The following is a 25627-nucleotide window of genomic DNA, read 5'->3' on the forward strand; positions in this document are numbered from 1 at the left end:
ATCAAATACTTATTATTTTGATAATTTTTATATAAATATTTTGGTACTAAATTATAGTTCCATTATGTATAAGGAGACAGTAAAAGTTTCGTTCACTTAAAGAACGGATTAATATTTAAAATATGTCACCATTGGATAACAATTACTTAAGGTACTACTATAATATTTAATATCGAGACATATATTGGTAGTTATATTTATGTGAATTCAAAAATGAATCAGTTTTGTTGATTTTGTTTTTACCAACAAAATACTTTATTATTCTGATAAATTTTATATAAATATTTTGGTACTAAATTGTAGTACCATTATGTACAAAGAGACAGTAAAAGGACGGATTAATATTTAAAAAATGTCATCACTGAATAGCAAAATCTTATTTAATATAAGGCACTTATTGATATTTATTTGTAAATTCTAATTATTTTTATGTGAATTCAAAAATTCATTAGTTTTGGTGATTTTGTTTTTATCCATAAAATACTTATTATTTTGATAATTTTTATATATATTTTGGTACTAAATTGTGGTACCATTATGTATAAGGAGACAGTAAAAGTTTCGTTCACTTAAAGAACGGATTAATATTTAAAATATGTCATCATAGGATAGCAAAATCTTAAGGTACTGTTATTTAATATCAAGGCACTTATTGGTACTTATTTGTAAATTCTAGTTATGCTTATGTGAATTCAAAAATTTGTCAGTTTTGATGATTTTGTTTTTATTTATAAAATACTTATTATTTTAATAATTTTTATATAAATATTTTGGTACTAAATTTTGGTACCATTATGTATAAAGAAGCAATAAAAATTCTTTCACTTTAAGGACGGATTAATATTTAAAAAATGTCATTATGGGATAGCAAATTCTTATGGTGTGGTAATTACAGGTACTTGCTCGTAGATTCTAGTTAATTTTGTGTACCATATGTTCTGGTGACATTATTTACATCCATAAAATACTTTGCTATTAAATTGTAGTACCATTATGAACAAAGAACAACTTAAGTTTCATTTGCGGCACGATGTAATGCACCAACCAGTATTTAAAAAATGTCGTAAATTACTACATATATTTTTTTACTTCAACAAATGAGAAGAAAGCAAATATTTAAACACAAAGATCTAAATGGAATCAAATTATGCAGATCAATAGTCCTCTATTTACTCTCGTACAATTTAATTGATGTCTACATCACCGAACAGCTCTTAAAAGTAATCTGATAAATTTATCGCTAACCTAATCATCAATCCGACTTCCAACAAGCAAAACTAAAGTTTACGGTCGCATCGTAAAAGTTGGACCGGCTTATGGTGTAGTATGTAGTTGATTCCCCGACGGCATTTAAGCTGCGGTTCCCCCGACTGGAAGGCGTAATCCGTTTTTATCGCAACGTGAAAGGCCATCCGTCCGACAAGTACTATATTATTTCGTTTAAACAGATGCCGTTAATTCGTCCACGGTCGAGTTTTATAGGTTGCAGGTTAATTCGGCGAGAAGTCTGCATTTTACAGCCCCCGCGCCTTATCCGTCACGGATTTAATCGAGCCGTATCACTTCTGAACTTTGCTTTCGTAATTTATTGGTTTAATGGCGTGGTGGAATGGAAATTGCTGCAATTCTCGTTGGAATGGGAAATATTTATTCAAAAAACAGACGCAAAACTCTGCAGTATGTAATGATTGGGACACTAATGAACAAATAACATTTATGCTAAGTAGCACTGAATACCAACGCCATTTCTTGATAATAGTTCCATTATTTGATGGATTTAATTAAAGGAACGTTGTTCCTTTGTTGAATTAACAATTACATTTATTATAATGCATTGTTGCGTTTAAAATCTTGTTTGTGGTTCCAGTGAGTTTAAGATGTGCGTGTGGTCGTTCTTAATTAAATAGACCACCTGGAAATTGACGATTATTGTTGATCACTGTTATTAGCTCCATGAAAATGAAACTCAGTGCGTACACATGACGCGAGTATTCGTGTTGGCACAGTCTCGAAAACCGGAACACGAAGTGTTCAAACTAATTATACTTGTAATTAAGTTTGTTCAGAGATGATGAGTTTTACCAAATGGTCTTTCGAAATAAAAAGATGATCTAATTAATGAAATAAAGTCATTTGATGTGGAAGAATCATACAAAGTTAATTAGTCCAATAACACCACTAGCGAAAGAACAGTTAGAGACAGCATTAACAATCGAACGAACATATTCAGCTGTGCCATAAATAAAACAAGGTGGTCGATATAGGTCGCCTCCGTTCCGATTTTTATGTGAACGCCGTCGCTTCTTGGCAAACCCTTCAAAATTTTTTCGCCGTCCTTCCATTCGACCAGTTTTTGCTCTTCACCGAATGCCGTCCAAGATTTTACGATGTCACGAGGAGACGTCTGCGGGGCATCTCGTCCCGTTTCCCCCCCGCGAATTCCATTACATCCCGTCGCGGAGTTATCTTTAATTCATCGCCGTTGGAGCGGCGGCGCGATTCCCGGAATGCGGTCGTCCGCCCATAAACGGTGCACAGATTATGGATAATTAAATCATAAAATGTCCCCGGTACATGTTTTATCGTCGACGCGACGCATTCCGTCCGACGATTGTTTGCGGTCGCGTATGTGAGAAACTATTGTTGTTTTTGCTGAGCTCGCTTTCAGTTAATTAGATACCCGGACTCTGGCACGGCTCCAACTCTACATCTAATTGACTTTGCGAATTAGCGTTTTTATGCGGTGCTTCCAAGCACAATCGAACACTAAATACCGATGAGTTCCAGCCTTCGTAGTTAATCCAACTGCTGTAGTTGCTGCTTCTATTGCAGGCAATAAACAAATTTTTAAGTGCAGTAACTACAATAAGTTGTTTAATATTTGATTCAAGTACCGCCCTGTGAACTATTGTCGCTAAAACGGTCACATTGTGCAGGACAACTGCAGCAAATCCCCTGCAACGAGAGCTTCAAAGAGACAGCTCGACTACCGGGGGCTGCATCTTAGCATCCCTGAAACTGGGGAAGCGATTCCCTTTGTAGCAGACGTTGAAACGTTGTTTGCCATTAAACACCCTTTCGGCAAGCGGTCAAGAGCTACTTGCAGAGAGACCTTCAACTCACTCTTCAGCAAATTGCACTACGACTCTCTTTTACGTTCTGCCTTTGATCGTAAATAGGCGGACGAGTCAGGCCGCAACGGTGTGCCGTTAATTAAACTGCGAGTAATTCGTTTTAACCCGCCAACACTGTGCTAAAATTGTAACTTATAAGTGAATGGCTATATAATCACAGAAAATTGCAACAATTTGACTGGTCCCGTTTCCACCCGGCCCTCAAACTATTTTACGAGGTCGATTCACATTCGAGATACGGCGCCAGAATCGTAAAGGGTCCCGCGCTCGGTTTTATGATTCGCGCCGCCAAGTCGTGCGGAAAACGGAAACGTTCCAGGATTTAATGCACTCCCGGCTCTAAGCTACTAAGTAGCGAATGTAATATATATTTTTTACGGTCGGTAAAAAATTAACGACGAATCGGGAGTCGAGTTGTAACGTAATAAGTGTCGCTGATAATGGGGGACTATTCGCTGATTAAGGTCCGGCAATAAATGCTGACAAATACGACGAGTTTATGACGCGGTTCTTTAAATGGCGATAATAATAATTGTACATCATGAACTAATATGTCTGAAGGAATCACACAAAATATGAAATATTGTACAGATAAATGAAAATCAAAATTTATTAAAATAATAATCGCCTTCATTTTTAGTACTATGACTTGTTTTTGGTTATAAAGGCAGACAAGGTAATCTATTTAGCCATTTAACGTTTCGTCCAACTACAGAGGTTGGCGTCTTCTAGCCAAGACAGTTGAAATCTCTCAAAATGTCAACCACTGGAGTTGGAGAAACGTTAGGAAGTAATATTTTACCACGTCAGCTTTTATACGCGAAGACAAATCATAACATTCCTAAAACCAATTATAATTTGTTCCGGAAGTAGTTGCTTAATCATAAATGTACACAAATAATTAATTGAATTCCACAAAGTCACGCGACGTAAAAGATACATCACAAGGACAGTGAGCAACTCCATTAGCGGATTAATTCCGGGATTCAATGGCCGAGTCGTCCCACCGCAAAACATTCCCGACTTTAACTCAATCTAAAAGTGGCGCACTTACCTTCGGATCGAAATTGAAAACGCTGTCGAACTTGAAGGGGCACTCCAAGCCGCACTTGCACGTCCCGGATGTCTGCAGATATTTCTTCACTTCGTCCGGGAAACTGAGAGCCGCGTTGCTCGGACTGCAACAAAAAACAAACATCATTAACATGACGCAATGGCAATTCAGTTGTAATTAGCAAAACCAATCTCAATTAGGTACAAATTCGAAGTGTGGCTCGTAAATGGGCTGTACGGTCATCATCATCTCCGCTAATAACTTCGGATATGCCGGACGATCAGAATGTGCCGGGAGTTAATTCGATCGCTCAATTGTATTTACGGCGTGCCTGATTCATGTTTCAATATTAATTAGCCGCATATATCACGACGACATCTAATAAATACCCCGGGCCAATTGAAATGGAATTACATATTCATGCGGCCCCGTAATACTGCCCCGTGTTAAGGTATTAATTTCGACTGTGCATAAACGCAAATTTGCAACGTGAGTTTGCAGTAAACTCGATATTGAAACTGTGTAGACGAAATGATGGGTAAATTGTATTTGAATTAGCGGAGCCATTCGATTATGAAGGGTGCAGGGATTTTGGTTTTCTGCTGATTATGAATAAATTATTCTGGTGCATGTTCCGATGGATATTAAGTGGGAATGTGTGTAAACTGAATTTCATTTATGGAAACCAGAGATTTCAAGTGCTCTGGCAAACTTGTTTAGATGCGGTGTGTGGGTATTTATTTTGTATAATGTCAATATAATTAAATTACTTATTACATACTAATTACAGTAAACAGAGGGAAGTATTATTAATACTGCAACATATAATACATATTCATACTATCAAATAGTTTAATTTAACTTTAAACTTGGTAGCATGGGTTGTAAAAATTAATCATTCTAAAATAAAAAGGACTAATGTAAAGATTAAGTCTTTGGTGACCATTATTTCCATATATATGATTGCTACAACATCATGTTCCACTCATTTTGTGGAGGATTACATCTTAATGTAGAAGATAGACAGTGACTTTCTACTTTCCTTTCACTAAAGTTCCTGTTAATGATTCCTTAATTATAATATATATTATAGAAATATTCCCTCCACAAATAGTGAATCTATTCCGTACGTGCCTAACTGAAAGCTATTTGGAACAACAAATTCTACGATCAGACTAAAGGATTAGCAATGGGCAGTACTCTTAGTCCAGTTATCACCAATTTCTTTATGGAAAAGTTTGAACAAGAAGCATTTGAGACTTTCAAACACAAACCTTCTGTTTGGTATCGTTACGTGGATGATACTTTCGTGATATGGAAACATGGACAAGAAAAACTAGATCAGTTTCTAAAATACCTAAACTCTCAACATAACAATATCAAATTCACAATGGAATTGGAGAAGGAAAACCAAATACTTTTTTTTTGGATATCCTAGTTAAAAGAGTGTAGACCAAGTATACCGAAAACAATGAGACCTCATACTAATAATAAAGATCTACCTATTGAGTCTACGATTGATAAAGTTTTTCTCCCATATATAAGTTATGTAAAGTTACCGATAGAATTGGAAAAATCTTATTAAAACATAACATCCATACTGTTTTTATACCAACAAGGAAGAGGGAACATACTCTCAGATCTGCCAAAGACAGGAAACAACTTCAACAAAAAAGAAGCATTGAAGCTTGATAAAATATGGACACCAGTGCTCAAAAACACCAAAATTGGTAAGCGGATAAGAATGGCCAATACATCCGAATAACTATAGATATAAACAGGACTATCTAATTTCTTTTAGGACCCTTATTGACTGTAACCCATCCTCCTATTGAAATCAGCACTTGAAATGGAGAATTGATACCCTTCATTGAGGAATTTGAATCCATAGGACCTTCAACACTTCTGGAGCTTCACACTCATACATAACACAATAAAGATTGTTTAATTATGTTGTCAGTTTTTATGGTACCCCTGTTATTGATTTAAATTCGATTATGCCCTGTTAACACATACACGAGGACAATTTGAAACGGACATATCGCATTACAATTGTTATTATTAAGTTACACTGTGTTTGTTTGGCCACGATTCCCGGCGTTTGTTTGTCTTCGATTTCCCGTGTTTGTTTACGCACCAAATCGCTACAATCGCGTGATTGGGCCGAAGGATTCGTCGAGGCGTCAGCAACCGCGACACATTCATTCGACACGTTAATGGCTTCATCGAGGCAAATGTACGTGTGTTTATAACTAATGAAGCCCAATACCGACTAGACAGATTGACATAGTGTATTAATCAGCAAGACAATTAGCATGAACAAATACTCGATTTGCTTGCTGAACCTAATGAGGCCGCACATTACACATGACGACCATGGTGACGGGAACCACGACGAAGAGTAAATATACAATTAATTGAAATTGACCAAGGGATCCTTTAAAAAAGAGTAACAATGCATTTGGGCACGTTCTTGTTGAAAAACCTGAATGAAACAACAGATTTTATCGAGCTACGAATTAAAGGCACAAAGAGGATGATGAAGAGCAGGAGAGGGCCGCAGTAAGTAATTTAACGGGGAACAATGCATCCGCTCAGTAGACAATGACCACACGAAATTAACCGCCGCAAAGTTTGTTGGCGTGCTATACGAGGGCAATTAGTTTGCGAATCTGGTCGACCGAGGAAGATTAATAGCGCGGACGTGGCCAATCGATAAGCCAGAGATCCCCTGAAACGGCAAACGTAACGTGGCCAACGCGGCCTGGGAGGAGGCGCTCATTAAAATAACATAAACAGCACGGTAGGTCGGGTCAGTAACAAAAATAGATAAAACCACACAAGCCATTTCCGGTCCGGTTCTGTTCAATCGGAACAATCGAAATTACTCATCGTTACAGACGCCGCAAATCCAGACGGTGGCCGAATCCTCAACTCCTCCTTATCGCTACCCATTTCCGAGCTAACATCTTTGGATGATTGGAGTCAACGTCTGGCCAACGAGCGACTGTAAGACGGTAAGGGTCAACTGCCTCCGGGTGGTGGCGTTTTAACACCCGAACGTGAAACTGTATATTCATGAGATGTCTCTTCCCGAGTTTGCTACTTCCAATTCGAGATCATTGGCTCGAACTTTGAATAAATTGAGACGAATCCATTAATCGCGAAGTAATTTGGTGTGGATATCAATTTGTTTTAAATTTAGACAACAGCCTTAACCAGTGAGTTTATAGATAAAATTATACCAAGTGATTCAAAGCTTGCAGAATCCGCATCGTGATTACAACCAAACCGGACAATTCCAATTAACGGCGCCTATAAATTTATGGACGGCTCAACGCTACCACATTGTTTTTATAGGTCGGGTACTATTACATCTTGCGAACAATAACTTCTGCCTACATTGTCGGTTCATAACAAAAAAAGCTGCAGTATCCAACACAATTACATTTCACATGCATTTTGAACCTCAGATTGAGTTCATCCAATTAAGGCCAAGATTAAAAATAGCCACGTTATTTATTGGCCCGTAAAGAAAATAATCGCGAGCAAACGTATGGGCTTCGTAATTAAACTGGAGGAGACAAGGAAGACCAATGAAAGATTGCAACTGCACGCGAGAAAGAAAAACTGAAATGGATTAAAAGAACAAAAGCTCGGGCAAGCTTTTATGCCAATCGACCAGTTTCAAATTAAAACCGTTTTAATTTGTGGAGTGGTGCGACGCGAAACAAAGAGCAAGTCAATTAAAGATGAAGATTTATTAATTCAAAAAGTTGGGAAACAGCTTAAAACCAGATTTTATACCTCACGAAAACATTCCTTGTTTCCAAACGATATTTATGTAGTGGGTGGTAGCTGAATTGATTAATGGACTTGTTTGGATGTAATATTTTTTTTCAGTTGAATAAAAGATGTATCGAAAGAATGCCTTTTTATCTCACTATTATACATCGTATCTATAAAAATTATCTGTAATAACGCTGGGCTTCCTATCTATGTTTCCCAGTCGGATTTTTATTGCCGATTAGAAAGTTAATATAGTATACCCTCAAAGACATAAAAGTTAATTTACGACAAATTGTCACGTCGAAGCCAGACAGCGGTGTTACTTTATAACGACTACGAATATCACAGTAAATTTAAATGTAATCTTTACTGGATTATAAAAATCAAATCGACTGTTGAAATTCAGATAAAAAGTGATTTATTTTATGACTGTTGTAATCGCTGTTTTTCTTTATTGAATTTATTAACAATTTAATTTAAATAATGTAAAATGACGTCGCTCCATCTAAACTATGAAATTAACCAATATTTACCAGAATATTAAACTATGAGATATTAGAATAAACTTATTATTTGAATTAGTAAAATATCGTATATAATATATGCCTGGCAGCAATACATAGTGGGAACCTTAATGTTGAACGTTACATGATGTCCTAAATTATATTGCTGATGTTGGGATGCTATGACTTGGCCAGCTCGCATTCCAGACCTTAATCCATGGGAGACGTTTAATGGACCATCCTAACCACCCAAATAACTCAGAGAATGTGAAGCGTCTTCTATTTAAAATTTGGGAGAATTTGGACTAAAATGAAATTCGAACCCAAATTTTGAGAAGGAACAGAAATAGTAGAAGTGAAAATACCCCATCACAATATAAATAAAAAAACTCAAAGTAAATATACAAAGAGTGTATACGTTTATTTTTCCCGTTTTCAGAAAATATGAATAAAAATCAATTATTATTTAAGTGATGCATTAATTTATTGGAATAGTGTATTAAATAAATACTAAATAGATAGACATTAAAATAAACTTATCATGTTACAATAAATATTTACCGTTTTTCAGACATTACTCCACTATAATTTCTAGCAATGCAGAAACCTTACTCAAATTAATTCGTAACAGCCGCAACTTATCTTGAATTTAATACACTCGCTAGACATCTGGGCAGCCCATAAAGGAAACACAGATAATAATCTCGTAACAGTGCGTCATGATTTATATTATCAGTTAGCCTCGGTAATAGCACTTACGTTTATGATCCCGCGGAGGTAACTCTCGAAACGGTACGAGTGGATGATAATTTCAAAGACCGCTTCATCTGATTGTTTGTTCAAGAGCGGCTGATCTATTAGAATTATCGCTAAATTGGTATTATTCTACGACCGTCGGTACCGTCTTTGTTCGAGATGTTTGTTGGCGTCGATAAAGATAAGCGGGGCGATTATTCAAGCTGCGAACTGGTTCGAAAAAGTCTGCCGGTGAAAATCCTCATTACGCTCGCAATCGACGATTCACACCAGAACAATGAACGGCCCCTTCCAGCTGAAAACCCCATTAGCAATCCGACAGCGTTTGCTCAACCGCACCGAATTCAATCCGGCACCGGTCTGGAATAACGTCTGGAGGCGTAATGTCTTGTAATACGTTCCCGGAGAACAATTCCCGACGACGGTGGCCGCACCGCCTAGCCTTTATATACTTAATAAATTAGACGTCGCGTCGTTTGACAACATTAGACCATAATGGAGCAGGGCCCTTTTACGGTAAACATCGGCGGCCCGCGGCCCGCAATCGGAGCTCGAGCTCGGATTCCAATTTTCCATGCAAATTTTATACCTCCTTCGAGTCCCGGGATAAAAACGAGGAGACGCGGGGCACCGTTGAGAGACTCAATTTTCAATGGCGGTGCGCCGTAATCAATTCCAAGGGTTGTACGTTTCGGAGGTCACAAAAAAGCCGAATTCCAATGTGGCTAGAAGATCACAACTTAACCAGACAAAAAACAAAATAAATTTGCTCTTAATTTTAATTAAATCGAAGCTATTGCTTAATGAGTAAGTAATACTAATTTTAGAAATATTGAACAATTTATTCGTTAATTTGATTCTCATTTAAATAAGGATTATTTATCTCCATGGTGACCCCATAAATAAGGATCAAATAAAAATAGTGGATACTCGAGGAGATTTAGAAAACACGAAAACAGTTCCAAACAAATTCATGTTATTAAATTCTCCGCTCTTATAAAATGCACGTCTTCCAAAAACCGACAGGGTTTCGTGTAAGGAGACTTCATCCGCAGAGAAAACAGTTATCAATTTGCTGCGCAGAGCGTTTATTCGCCTTTATCCCGGTTTATTCAATAATGTGGCTTTCTTCTCCTTACCCTTCAAGACTTTAAACGCTCCCCATAAATAATTTAGTCTGGCACGTCTGCCTGCAGCCAGTTCTCGGCTCCCGACGGTGTTGCCGGATGACTAACTCTCAAAATCCTATTACCTATTTATACGCAATTTTGTTCTAACAATATCAAAGATTTTTTTATTTTTTGTGAATATAATTATTCACGAATATCAGATCATCCTCTCGTTCAAGTACCAATAAATGTGCTCCTTAATGTTCCTAAATAACAGATAATACGGAGACCTGAAATTTCGTACTTCCACCAAATTATACAAACACCTAATCAGATCATTGATTAAAAGGACTTTATCGACGAGGTGTCGGTGGTAAAGAGCGGCAACTGCGCCCCTCCTCGTCTTTTAACCCGCCGGTTGGCCGTAAGCGGACGAAAAGATGTGTGTGTGTATATTGTGCGCAAAGAATCCGGCTCTATATCGCACACTCAATTACAAACTACTCGCTCTCGCTCGGCGCGCAATAAATAAATCAATAGGAGCGGACTACGCGACGGAGACGCTGCCGCCCCGCCAAAGGTCACCTCGTGGCCCCCGGTGCCTTTCCACGCGGCTCCGACGCGTCGTCCTGCGGAGGTGGATGAGGTGGACCTTTCTTCGTCGTCGTTCCCCCTTCGTTCTGCGACACGTTACATTTGGGTCACCGAGTGTGTTCGATATTGACTCTCCGACCCTGCTCTCTGGCCACAATGTTCATCCACGCTTCTTTGTTTTATATCGGACTTCTATCTTCAGAGCAATGCTGATAGTATAAAACACAGTCTTTTACTTCAGTTATTTGAACGATATTATCTAAATATTTCTTCTTCATTTAAAAAATACTCAATAATATGTTCCTAAGAAATGCTTCAGTTGAACAACAACTTTAATCAAAAGATACAAATTTTCAAAGAGTACTTTCTTATTATTTTGTTTTTTTACCATGAAATACGACACCTTTATACACATGTCACTTGCGTTCATAGAATGGTTTATTTTGGAGGAGCAGCAATAACATTGACAATTATCTCGGGTATCGTCCTACTAAGTAATCGACCAGTGTTTGTTTAAGCATGTCTCTTTGACGTCTTCTTTTTCGTTTTTGCCACATGTCGACACCATGGATGGGTCGATCTTAACAACACGTTTCATGTAAACACACGATAAAATGCTCGATTCAAATATTTGTTCGGGTGTGTTTTATGATGGTGCCTCAAGGATGCTGCATTCGCTAATTGCCGCTAATGCGACGCGCACATGACAAAAGAAAAAACGCTTTCGTAAACAAATGGAAGTCCGGAACGTCTGTGCCTTGAGGGATTTATGCTTTTACGATGAGGCATGAACGTTCAACTTCGGTTAACGATCCTGAATTTATTATATACCTGGGCAAATAACTTCATAAATAGTGAGATACATGAAACATATGTGCATTAATTTCTTCGATTTTCGGACCAGAAATGAACGTAAACCAATTACGGTTGCAGACAGTTTGCCGATGACAGCATTATTATAGGAATGGCACTGAATACGGGACCCGAGCTTCGAGACAAGGCGAAAAAACTAATTTATTTTTTATATTCACTCCGATGTTTCAATCTGGGATGGAGGGAGGCCGCCCGCGGCCAATAACTGCGGACCGGTTCACGTTCGAATCCATTCAACTTCCGCAGACGGAGCATTTAATGGCGAAAATGCCACGAAATTGTTTCGGGGAGGAAGTTGTACCGAGGGAATAATGTTATTCTTACGTTTGGGGAGCAATCATTTTTGGTTAACCGGAGGAAACGAGATTGCGAAACTGTTCATATATGAAATGCACAAATGGCATTGAGGTAAACACTTAATGATTGGGTAGATAAATGACTTACAACAGGAACAATTAGACTTGATATGATTTAACCAAAGCGGAGCGAGTTAAATTTGGAGTATATAAAAAATCACAGCAATTCAAGAAGCTTGAAGGAATATAAACTTGTCGTATATTCGGAAAAAATGTCATGGAGATGGACTGAAATTATAAAACAAAAAGGATATCATACAAAGTGTTAATGCTAATTTAAACAACACAGATATAATCACTTATAATCCTTTTCAAAATGAAAGTTGCTGTATTTATGTTCAGCACAATTACAAAAAAAATACATATAACATTCTACAGAATAAAAATATAACAGTTTTTATAATAATGTATAAAACAACAATAGTAAATTAATTAATTAATTAGTATAACAATAAAAAAAAGGCAAAATTTTATTTATTTAAGTATACTGCCACCACTGACAAAAAGTTACTTAATAAAATAGGAATTAATTTTTGTTTTTAACCACTTGTACCCTGTTTATTATTAATTTTTGAGTAATGTAAATTTAGTATTTATCTGTATATATGACAGAAGAATATTTAATCTGAGTGATTATGAATTATTAATTAACAAACTAATAACCATTAACTATTAGTTATTACTGTTCATTTGAATGGACTACGAACAAATCCTAAAAATAATAGCATGGGATCACACAAGCATTCACCATTTGAGTACATGATCGACGATGAACGGCAAAATGTATCGCCACATCGACGCTGGAGATATTATTTTCGCCATTGACGTATTCGCATTGTATTGTTCGACACGATCGTTTGGTTATTATTAGCATCATTAAACGAGTTATTAAACCGCAATGAAAATATTTCCACGTCGCTGTTTGTGCAGCCGATGCGTTTCACATTTCATCGTTATTGTTAGTCCTCGCAATCCGGCCGAACGAAACGTATCCGATGCACGTTCATTGTTGTTCAAATTTAATTCCGCCAATTGATTCTGTATCGGAAGCGATTGGATTTAGCGAATTGTCGCATTGGAATTGCATAAGCCAAATTTTCACTCTACCTCTTACCCGGTACCGGATCAAAATTGATATTCGAGAAACAAAAAATATATTATTATATTATTTATTTTACTATAAATTTGATTCAAACACAGAGTATTGTTAATACCAACAGTGAAATTTAATCAGGATCAATTATCCTGCATATGAAATTCCCTATTAATTCTTGCAATACCGACCAACAAAGGGATTAGTAATTTCAAAACGTAAATTACAAATGAAGCATATCGAAACGTTATTAATCAATATAATTTCCCGCGTAACAAACGTCGAGTTGCCAGTTGGAAATTAATTCAAAACTGAGCGACGAGGTATTAATTTAGTGCAGTGCATTTTGCACATCGAAATATCTTGATTCGATTCCGGAATGCACTATACAATAACTCATATGGAAAATTTGCAGAGGGCTGCATGAAACATATTGATGAGGTCAAATGGAAACGTGATATTCTTCAATTAATCAGCCATGTTGCATATTGAAGTTGTTTAATAAAAATACGTAACATGAAGGCAAATTTGAAATGTACATAAAAAACTTGATGAGCATTGAGATAATATTTTACTACATAGAATAATAAATGTCTCTACAATATAGTTATATTTAAATTATTTAAATACATATAAATGAATTACAATAACTAAATGATGGTTTGAAGTGATTATCAAATGATTTTTATTTATATTCTGAGAGATATGACATTCACAGTAGAAAAAATTATCCAATATTGTATTGTTTAATATTAATAAATTAAAATATACATAAATAAAATTCATTCATCAAAGTAAAGTTATAAAAAGCTTCATATAAATTATAGTTAATTATTATTTTTATATTTATGTGGTATATTCTTAATATGTATTATTCTACGTATTTTAATTAATATTATTATAAATAAAAGATTAATAATAAAAAATTTAAGCAACTAAAAAAATAAAATAATGAAATGTTTTCTTCATTCAGTTTTTCATTGTTAATGTTACAAAAAACATCTAAGAAATAAATTACTAATAATAAATATAATATATCTATATAATTGAGAATTTCTGTGTTATTTAAAAATATATAGTTCTCAACAATAACTGTCGAAAATGATATATAATAATTAATAACGAATCCGACTCAAAAGAGTGACAGTTGAATAAAGAGCAGGGAAGGGAATAATGAACCGTAAAATCGGATACAACTTAATCCAACCTATTAATTGATACAAAAAGTTGTCGTTGATCAGATTTCATGGTGCAACAAAGGAGCTTACAGTTCGACAAAAGAAACATCCGAATAAAACACCGAATCGACGTCGGGCAACCCAATCAACAACAACAAAAGTAGCCACCATTTATCGAGACGCGATCGACACAATCGGCCGGCAATTAGAAAAGATAAACGGCCCCGAAGATGAGGTCTGACCGAAAACCACTTCATTCAAGATTGGGTGGAACATCTGTTTCGACTAATGTGAACGTCCCCGACCGCCCTTTCTTCTCGTACCGTGAGTGGCACCCGGTTGTCTAGCTCCGATAGGAACCCCGACCTTTTTTAGAGTGTGTGTGTGTGTGTCAGTGGCCTCCAAATCTCTGTTTTTAGGGGCTGCATTAACAACAACAATAGCGGAGCAATTAGCTACCTCAAATAACCGTGATGAATGACAATTTAGGCGTGAATAAGAACACTTTGGATGTTGGTCGTGCGTATTGGTTTAATGTAGGAGGTGGAGGTTCCGAAAGAGATAAACTCGTCAAAGAGGATGCAAAACATTTACATTTAAATCAATACTTTCGTGTAACGTTGAGATAAGAGCTGAGGATTCCCGACGGTTTCACGCTCTTATGTTCTGTTATTGGATCGTAAAGACTGCACGAATAAATGCCCCTGTAAACTTTCGGCAAACTTTTACAAAAAGTTTACTTTTTATTGGACACTCCCGCACATTGAAATATGTATGAGGGAAACTGCGAATTTCGACACTGAATAAAATCGATGAATAAAGCCGGCGTGTGAATGACACGGCGACAAATGATTCACAATTCGAAGTATTACTGATTGTAATTTGTCAAATTAATTAAACTTTATTTCCGTTCGTCGCGTTCGCTCGCCAAAGTACATTTAATCAATTTACACGTCCCTGGACAATTTTCGGGGAATTAATTAGCGAAAAGTCTGCCCTCATTGCCCCGAAAATTGCCAGCCATAATCCGAATTAATTTCGTAAAGTGTTCGGTGGAGAGGAGGGCCGGTGGCAGTTTTTGTCGCCGCAGAATCACGGGTTCACGACTAATGGAATTGCAATCGGAACCGTTTTACCACACATCGGTCAGGCCATGATCTCCCATGAGTTTTGTTCGAGGCTAAACGTCACTGGACGGTTAATAGGCCAATAACATCAATGTGACGTCTCTAAAATTACAAAAAGCCAGTAAATAACGTACACAATTTATGGAAATTGATTTAAAATGCAATAAGACCAGAACCTACCGCAGAAATTTAACTGTAATAATATTTAAAGTTAGATTTTAAAATAAATTATTTCCAGTTGTACCAAAAGTTGTCAGAACAGCGTAAAAAGAAAATAAATGATATAAGAACTTCAATAATTTTTTTTTAATTATTATTTTATTAATTAATTCAAATACCATATTTACTATTTTTTATAGAATTATTTTACATAATTAATCAAATCAAATTATTGTAAAAAACACAAATTTTGATCCTTTTTTTATATACTTAATCAATTAGAAATTAATTTCTTGACAAATCGGGACAAATTTTTGAAAATTATGATTATAGAGAGATTAAACTTGTTCAAAATATAAATGAATAACTTACAAATAAATTTGCTCCTTATCTTCCAGGATCAGAATATTCATCTTTTTAATTATTTATCTCATTGGCGAAAAAATTTTCTATCATTGAAATTCTATAATAATTGACTATTTATCTTGGTAAAGTTGTAGCTGTTGTACGTTATTAGATTCTTAGAAATAAATTTAGATTTTCTATTTTAATATGTGGAGGAAATGAATAAATTAGAAGAAGAATGTTGAAAATATTAGTAGTAACAACACCTCGAGCAAATATATCACCTTCATTAGAGCAGAAGTTCGTAAAGCGTGTTAAAATGAAATTTATGTACCATCTACTTGTAACTGTGAAAGCAATTTTATAATACCCTTAAACTGTCACAAATGCATTCGAGGAACACATATCGGAATGAAAATAACTTGGGTGCTTAATGTCGAAATGCGTTAGTGAATACAAGGTGCGATTGCCATTAATAGTCCTCCATTAAAAATAAACACAATTTCGAGCTTTACAAACTTCCTTCCACTCGAAAGTCGTGCCATTCTCGATTGCCAATTGTTTTTAGTACCTAATAGTCCGTTACAACTTGCAGTTGCAAATTACACCTTTTAAATTGAATTACCGGCCCGGCAAAAAGTACAAGGTCGTGAATGCAACCAGGACGAGATCACTTATGCACTCTGCGAGATCATTATGTATTTTACGCAATTGGAAGCGTTCAATTTTCAGTGTGTGCGAGGCAAACTGGTTTCGTCGGATGTGAAAAAATACTGTTGTTCAGGCGTCTCAATATGAAAATCATGTTGCCAGAAATAGACAGAGAAGTCTGAAGTAGACACAGCTCAATTTTTTAAAACATTAATTATTTCAAAATTTATCAGGAATATGGTTTTATAAGCTATTAATTAATGAATAATAAACATAATAATTATAAGTAATGATTTTGTTTTCGTTGGTTTAAAAGAAACGGTGAATATACTGAAGATGAACAACGTTAGAATCGTCACTGAAACCTGTAATGACTTTCATTAAAACGTTGGACAACTGGATCCCACATGGATTAAGTAAAGATAACACAATTATCAATTTTCTTCTTGTACTCAATGTAAGTGAGCCTTTTATCAATGGCATTGTTGAGTCGATTACCAGAATTCTTGCCAGTTTGGACAATGGATTGAAGTTGATAAGGCTGAAGAAACAGCAGAAAGATTTTGATGTCTGTATTGTAGACTGTGTGTACTCTTCGCAAATTGATCAAATAAATAACTAAAGAACTTACTCAACCCTTAATTAATAGAACAGGCATTTTGTTCCTTCATGTAAACACAAGATATTAGAGATTTAAAAGAGACTTCAAAATATTAAATGAGAAATTTTACCTCATCCAACACGTAGTCCAGACATTTCTACATCAGAATATTATTTATTTTTATCATTGACAATTTTTACGTAATAAATGCGGCATAATTTATTTATAGAACATTGGCTACAAATCAATTTTTTTTTTTAATTTTTGAGATTCAAAAACACACTAATTAAAAAATAAAAACCCACAAGCCGAATCCAAAAAATGAAAGATACTTAGTAATCAGTTTGTAGTGAAACACAATATGCACCGACGAAACGAAGTGAACGGATTATTTGGAGGCACACGGCAAGCAAAAGCCCCTTCTCGCTAATGAATTAATATTGCGCCACGGACGCCTTTTAATCGCATCGGTCTAATTGCGTTTTGATCCCGTCAAAGGAGCGCGGTCGGCTGGCGGTGCCGTCGTCGCCGCCCCCGACTAGAAACGGTCTCCCGTAGAGCGGGATAATTAAAGGAAGGGTGTTTTTCTTGTTGTTGTGTTCGGTTTAGTCGATTCGCGGTTGTAGATTAATAAATACAGTTAATACGTGTCGTACAGTTTGACAGTTCATAAATTGGTTTCGGTTAATGGGCGCATGTATCAAATGGAGGCCATTCCACTCTCTACACAAAATGCGAATTATACCAATTGCGAATATTTTGTAAATTCCTCGCATCGGAATTGTTCAAAAACCAATATATTCCAATGGAGTTTACGGGTAAATATTGATAGTTCAGTTGCCCATATTTAAAATTAAATTCAGCGAATTGATTAAACAAGACATGAAATATCTATCCATATTGTTTTTGATACCACTTTTTTTGAATTTTTGGTTACAATATTCTAAATAGTAGTTTTAATTATTATATTAATGTAATATTAATGAGTTAAAAACTTTAGAACGACTTTTTAACATTAAATTTTTACATTAAATGTATGTTTTTCATAATGAATACATAAAAAGACATGTTAAAAAACAAATATTCAATCTGGAACAGCATTGGAAGGAATAAATCCATTATTAAACTAATTTATAATAATATAATAAAATTTAATCCCTACATTAAATCTCCTACGAATAATACTTATAAGCACTCAATTTTGAGATACATCTTTAGAAAAGTATCTCTATTCTCTATAGAAAGAAACACAATGCAAATTCAGATTACATTACAACATAACAAAATTAGACTTACCAATTTTAAATTAAAATTAGTTATAAATATAATAACGAATGAAATTACCAAGAATTTTTAATTTTACACTAAATATGAAAACAATAAAAATTTTCTCATAAAATAAATAAAATAATAATAAAATAATCTTTTAAATGTTCTAATTCAACGCCCTAGAAATATGGGGGTTGTAATTACAATTTGAGAAGGACGAATTTTTCATTACAGGATGTCATTTCATAACGCAAAATTAACATGTTTCGTAATATTTCATAAATATACTCGATAATTATTATAATGAATTTGTTATCAGTCGTACCCTGAATACAACTTCGGAACAGATAAAACTAAACATTTTTTTGAATGATATTTACATTAATTATTAGCAATTAAAACAGTTGTTACCTTTTTTCTGAAAACTACTTTAATTTCTCTTTTCGAATGAACGCTTCGGAAATATTTAGTAAATAAAAAATTGGAAGCGCATCCACCACAATTTTAAAAAGATAGATCAGCAACGTTTTATTAAAATAAACATTTAAATATTTTTAAAAGTCATTTATATAAAATCACGTATACAAATAATATTTGCAACAAAAGATTTTACCATATTTTTAATACACTAGTACAATATATTTGTTTAAAACTAATATTAAATTCAAAACAAATAAATAATTTGGCAGTATCATTTTCAAAATGATACATTTATAACGATTTATATCCATCACATAATTGAATTGGAATAACTAAATGTTCAATGTTTCTCCTAATTCACAAATCAGATTGCAAACTCAACAGTACATAAAATGAAGAAACCCGTTAACTGATCAATCGCTGCTATTAAATTGATTTTACACGCCGAACTCATTTTTATTTTTAAAGGAATGGTCATGTAAAAATTATAAAATGCTTTCAGTGTCATTTTTTTACGGTAATCATCATAAACATACACATATACATGCATATGCATATGTATTAATTTATGCAGTATGTAATCAGATATATATTATAAGATCATTGACATGCAACATATTTAAACAGGGACGGGACATCCACGTCCCAGATAAGATCGCACGCCTGTTCCACATGTAAGAGACGCGACGATCAAACGCACTTTACACAATTATCAAATAAGCATGCATACCTTTGGGCCGACGCGCCGGCATGAAATTAACCGAAGTCGATCGGTGGAAGCTGCCACTCTGCGGACGCAACCATAAATTAAACCGGCGTCTTCTTCTACTCCACGCACAATGCCACGGTCCGTCTCTCGTCTCGTACTTGGCGAATAATCGCAGAGACAGCCTCGCATACACACACACAGTACGACGTTGAACAAAACGCCGCGAAACCTGTTTTTGTTCAACGAGAACCCGCAAGTGGCCGATGATGATGATGATGATGCTCTCTTCTCGACCCTTTGTTGATATTGTTTCGAATCGATTCAGGGCGGTAAAAACGTTCCGCAACAAAACGGATAGCTGATTGATATGCAAATCCGTGTGTGTGGTGGTGAGTGAATGTCGAGGGGCTGCTATATTTGTTTTTTGTGTGGATTATTAGTCCAGAATCCGATACAGATGCAACAGATGGGAATGATTGTAAAATGTATGAATAGAATGGTCGAACAGGTTAAGGGGTTTATTCAGGGAGAGGGTTCTCTTCAGGTGTTCAGATTAAATTTGCTTAGTATTAAATCTTAATATACGAATATAAAAAATAAAACAAAAAATTAGTAATTCTGTTTAATTTTTTTTTAATTTTTACAACCATATTTATTAATATATAAGGACGCAAAAATATTATATTTATATACACATACTTAAAATTAAAAGTAAATTTATTAAATATTAAAATATTTTTTATTAAATTAAATTTAAATTTAGAAGAATATATATGTAAACTGATTTAGAGATAATATAATTAATAAAAAATATTTATATTCATATATATTATTATTGTACTTTTTTTGCACATAAGAACAATATTCTTAATTAAAAATAAAATTTCATATATATATTAGACTGTTTCAAAAAAATCGACAATTTTTTTTTTTTTTTTTCTTATTTTTATCGAAAATCTTGTTGGAAATGGTAAAAAAATACTGTGAAAGTTACAGCTCTTAATATTAATATTAAGAGGTGCCGCATCGTAAATTTTAATTTCTCGTTTAAATAACACGGGAACGGTGTTCTCTTGGATTTTGAAATTTTTTAACTCTCGTTAGAGATAATATTTCAAAATTATAAAAAACAAAAATTTTTATAAAACGCTCTACAAAAAATGTCTTACATTTTTTTGATATATTCATTTTTTCAAAAGTTATTTAACATTAAAGTTGGATTGATTTAAAATTTTGACATTTTTCTCATTTTCTGTCGCAACCATTAACTTTATGGGAAAATTGTATATAACATTTTTTATAGAGAATTCAATTTCCTATAATTTATCTCCGAAAAAGTTTTTAATATTTTTTATAGATCATAAGTTATCTGCAAAAAACTCAAAATTTTATTAAATATGTTATTTTACTGCTTAAAATTAAGCATTTTATTTAAATAAATAGATTTTTACTAAAAAAATTGATTGTTTATTATAATCAAAGTAGTATGTATCGTTACACTAACAGACTTTTACTACAATTTGGCAATTTTTTTCTGTATTCACTTATAACTAGCAATAAGTGTTTCACAAAAAATGAATATCAATTACAATACTTATTGCTAGTTATAAGTGAATACAGAAAAAAATTGCCAAATTGTAGTAAAATAAAAGTCTGTTAGTTTCTCTACAAAAAATGTCATATAAAAATTTTCCCATAAAGTTGATGGTTGCGTCAGAAAATGAGAAAAATGTCAAAATTTTAAATCATTTAAACATTTTTTAATTCATAATTTTAATGTTTACTCCATTTTAAAAATAAATAAATACTATCAAAAAACCAGATACAATATAATAAAATAGATACGTAAATAAAAGAATAATTGATTAATTTTTAATAAACTGCTCCCATTGTCGTTATTCACAAAACGCAGTTAATTAAATGCGAGTCGCATAAACCCAAACAGCCATGCATTTACATCACAATATAACATTAAACGTTCCCTCCTCGGTTACGGACAACCGGCCTCTCGATACCGAACGCAACCATCACACGGGAAACCAGTTTGTCGTATCCACTTTTCACTGTCCCTGTCATTTGTACTAACACGGTCCAGACACTGACACGAAATGTCCGTACGCGACCAAAAAAAAAAAAAAGTAACGAAAAAATACAAGTAAAAAAAAAAGAAACCCGACCGAATCACCGTCGATCCGATACCGCGTGCATTTCGCTAATTGACACGCGGCGAGATGGCATCTCTCGCGCCGAACCGGCAAAAACGGTCCGAAGTGTCCAATCCGGTCAACGTGACGTCGAACGTTAATGTCCATAATTAATGGGACCAAGAACGGCCCAAACGCAAGGGGAATCGGTGTGATGTCGAAGCCGTCAATCGGTGACGGCAACTTAGGTACGAAGCAGTTTTACTATTCTGGTGCAACTTTTTAAATTTAGACAATTTCACATACATTTTTTTTGTAATTCTAGGCTTATAAATTCTCGTTTTGTTTATTGAAACTTCTTGTAATTGGGGAGATGGAAAAAATGTATATTATTAATATATATTACGAAAAAGTTAAACTGAAATAGACATTTTAAAATGATCAGTACATTATGAAGTTGATGCATTTAAAGAATGTTTGTAGTGTTGACAGGTTTTTGAACAATACAAATGTTTCAGTTATGTCAGAAAGACCAATAAATTGATGTAATATTTCTATTAAATCCCATTAATTCTAAGACAGGTTCAAATAAGACAACGATTAATTTTTATTTCATTCATTTGGTTTCCTTCTCAGAAAATCTATGTGGTTAAAATCATCAACACATCATTAACAGAAAGAAAATATCAAAGCTTCCGGTACGAGCAAATGATTACAGTCTATCGCTGGTTTCTTATATGACAGGATTTGACTGAAGAAAATGCAATAGTTAAAACTCACAGTTTAAATAATGACATTCTTCATATCCATCTTTATTTCTCACTTCACCTTGGTCTACCAACTGTTGAAATATTTCTTATAATTGAATAAATCAACAGTTAAAATGTAAAAAATTGGTTAATTGTGGAAAGTGCTTGAAAGTGGTCAAAAAATGCATGAAATTTGACTTTCTACAGCTGTAATTTGATAAAAATGAAAAAAAAAGTATGTTATTGTCGAGTTCAGCTTGCCTTAATAATATATGAAGAAAAAGTTTGCATATTTTTGTTGTAAACTATCATTATTGAAATTATTTCTCTTATTTGCACTAAAAATAACGACAATCGAACCAACAACACATTGCGAAAATTCCTTCCATTTTATACAAGCATCAAGTTAAAAAGGTTTAATGTTACCGTTATGATGCGTCAGTTGAAATTTATCTCTAAAATTCCCGATGCACTTAATTTCACTGTTAAATGCATCGCTGCAACTTGCAATCGGCAGCTGTTGTATTAAATTAATTTACTATGGCGAACGAAATGCAATTTAAATGTGTTCGCAATGCACTGTTCTGCAATAAAATTTTATCGTCCGAATATTTCTTGCTCATTAATAAACTGCGCACGCTCATTAATCCATTAATTTACAATAATTGCGTTCTAATTCTTCGCAGAAATGCACGCTACTGTTTGCAGCTCTGCATATATTTAAATATCAAGGTGCATCCACCATTTTTAAAAGCCTGATGAATAAACAGTTGGGAGGGAATTAACTTTAACATCCCGATATAAATTGTAATTAAAAATCGATTTCAATTTCATTATTAATCCGACGCGTATTTTATTAAATTTAAATTTCAAACTACGTTTAAAACGTCCGCCGTTTAATTGGAATTAAACAAATGATTTTATTAATTCGAATTTCATCCAGAATTCAAACAATACTAACAAAGAACCTTTACAATAAATTCGTATTCACGCTTCTTTTTAATGGACTCATTTTGCCGGACACAATTATAAATATCAATATTAAATTGTAGACCCGTTTTCGCCAACCAAAACAATGATTAAAGCAGTAATTGGTTGCGCTACCACTAATTACAGTAGCTAAGTGCTCCACCAACTTATTATTAATTTGATGTGTACCTAATTATATTAACATCTGTCTAATTGATGTTTGTGTGCACGGCATGTATATTTAAACCGGATAATTATCATCAGCGAGGTAGACAATTGAAGGACTGCATTATTACAAACAAATCATCTAAAACTCGATGTTTATTGTTGAATACCAGACAGAAAAGAAATTGACTCAAGTGTCTGAAGCTTTTAAAGCGGTGATGTACCAAATTACTTTTTGATATTTTTGTTCATTGGTGAAGTTCCTACGATAATTGACATTTGCCACATTTCCAACAAGTTCATTAATTAATTTTATACTTTTATTTGACATTGAATTTTTTTTATTTGGTCCGGAAATACTTCTAAAAAACAAAATCAACCAATTTGGTATAACCCACACATTTACCAAAATGCTAAAATAAATAAGAAATTAAAACAACAAATAGTAAAATTTATTGTTGTTTATAAAAGTGTAACTCGCTTGATTAATGAAACAAACAAATAAAAAGATTTAGAGTCGACGCTGTGAATCACCGCGACAATTTCATCAAGGCAATTTGTCACCAGCAGGATGGCAAATTTTTCGTAAGTAGGTCAAAGATTTTATCCGCGGGTTCGCACTCCGATATTATCTCTCCGTTTTTCGCAATCGTTTCAGGAATTTTTGTTCGATCTCCGTTCTGCCGTTTGAATGCGCCCGGTGGATCGGTGAAACTGGATCCGTAACACCTGCCGCATTTCGCTCATTTTATAAATCAGATTGCGACAAGTTACCAGTTTAAGTTTCGATTAATGTACAAATAAAATACAAATATTATTTACTGAACATGTCCCGAGTGCAATGATAAATTGCAGGAAATTGTGCAGATTCCACAATAAAAAATTGATTACAATAAAAGTAGTTATTTTTGTTGCGCTTGTTTGTTGTCATATGAATTATTTTTGCTTCACAATGAATGTATTTTAAAGCTATTCTCACGCTCAGAACAGACCATATTTATTTCGGTTTCGTTCTTTCGGAACTGACGTATACAATATTACCTCGGAAATGATTTGATTTTGTGTACTTTGATACTTTGTATACCAATTACTCAACGGATCGAAAAGTTGCCAGCATCTCGACAGTGACCACGGTCACGATCGATATTTTTCAATGATTTATTGGGCTATTGACTTGGAAACAGTGGAGAAGGCAACCTTGAAAGAAACTTACATAACAAGTTTTTAAAGCCCGTCATGTAATCGTTCTAATTATAATCGGACGCGTATTCCGTCCGGTCAGCGTTTAGTTTTATGTCGACTTTGTTGTTGTTAATTATTTGATCGTAACAAATTAAGTCTTGACGTTTTCTTGCAACAGAAGCCCGTTCGTGAGCTGATCCACTTTTATTAAAACAACTGAAAAAACTCTCTCTCGAATTTATTACGCCCGCTTAAAGTTTTTATGCGGGCACGTTGACAGATCCACGATAATCTAGTCAGAAAATCAGTACATTAATTATTCCCTATACGAGGTGTCCTTAAATTACACCGACAGTGGTTAGTTGAAGGCTGAAGGCAACAAACAAATTGGAACGATTATTTGAAAAAAGTTCAATTTAAAGTAAAATGAATGAAAATATACAATGAGTAGAGCAAAACATTGCACCATTGAACGTCGTAAGCAAATGAAACAACTGCATAACATTGATTTTTCGTACCGCAAAATAGCCAAAAACATAAATTTCTCGAAGACAATGGTCGGAAATACAGCAAAATGGAAGCCTCAAATGAAAACGTGGGGATGAAAGGCTTAATTTGGCGTCGAATATTGAACAAATCATTACGAGATTTTTAAATAAAAATCCTTTTTCGTCGTCAAAAAACATTAAAAATAAATT

General features: G+C 34.3%; 1 protein-coding gene across 2 annotated transcripts in view; it reads right to left on the minus strand.

The window, feature by feature from the left end:
- The window catches only part of LOC109595667 (uncharacterized), a 148417-nt gene that overhangs the window by 77788 nt on the left and 45002 nt on the right, over positions 1 to 25627 (minus strand). For both annotated transcript variants that reach the window (XM_049964870.1, XM_049964871.1), the window contains exon 3: positions 4189 to 4312. In XM_049964870.1, the coding sequence (XP_049820827.1) occupies positions 4189 to 4312 (124 nt within the window). The remainder of the gene's footprint in view (positions 1 to 4188; positions 4313 to 25627) is intronic.

The sequence above is a fragment of the Aethina tumida genome, chromosome 3 (genome assembly GCF_024364675.1).
Source record: "Aethina tumida isolate Nest 87 chromosome 3, icAetTumi1.1, whole genome shotgun sequence".
In the NCBI taxonomy this organism is placed as follows: Eukaryota; Metazoa; Arthropoda; class Insecta; order Coleoptera; family Nitidulidae; genus Aethina; species Aethina tumida.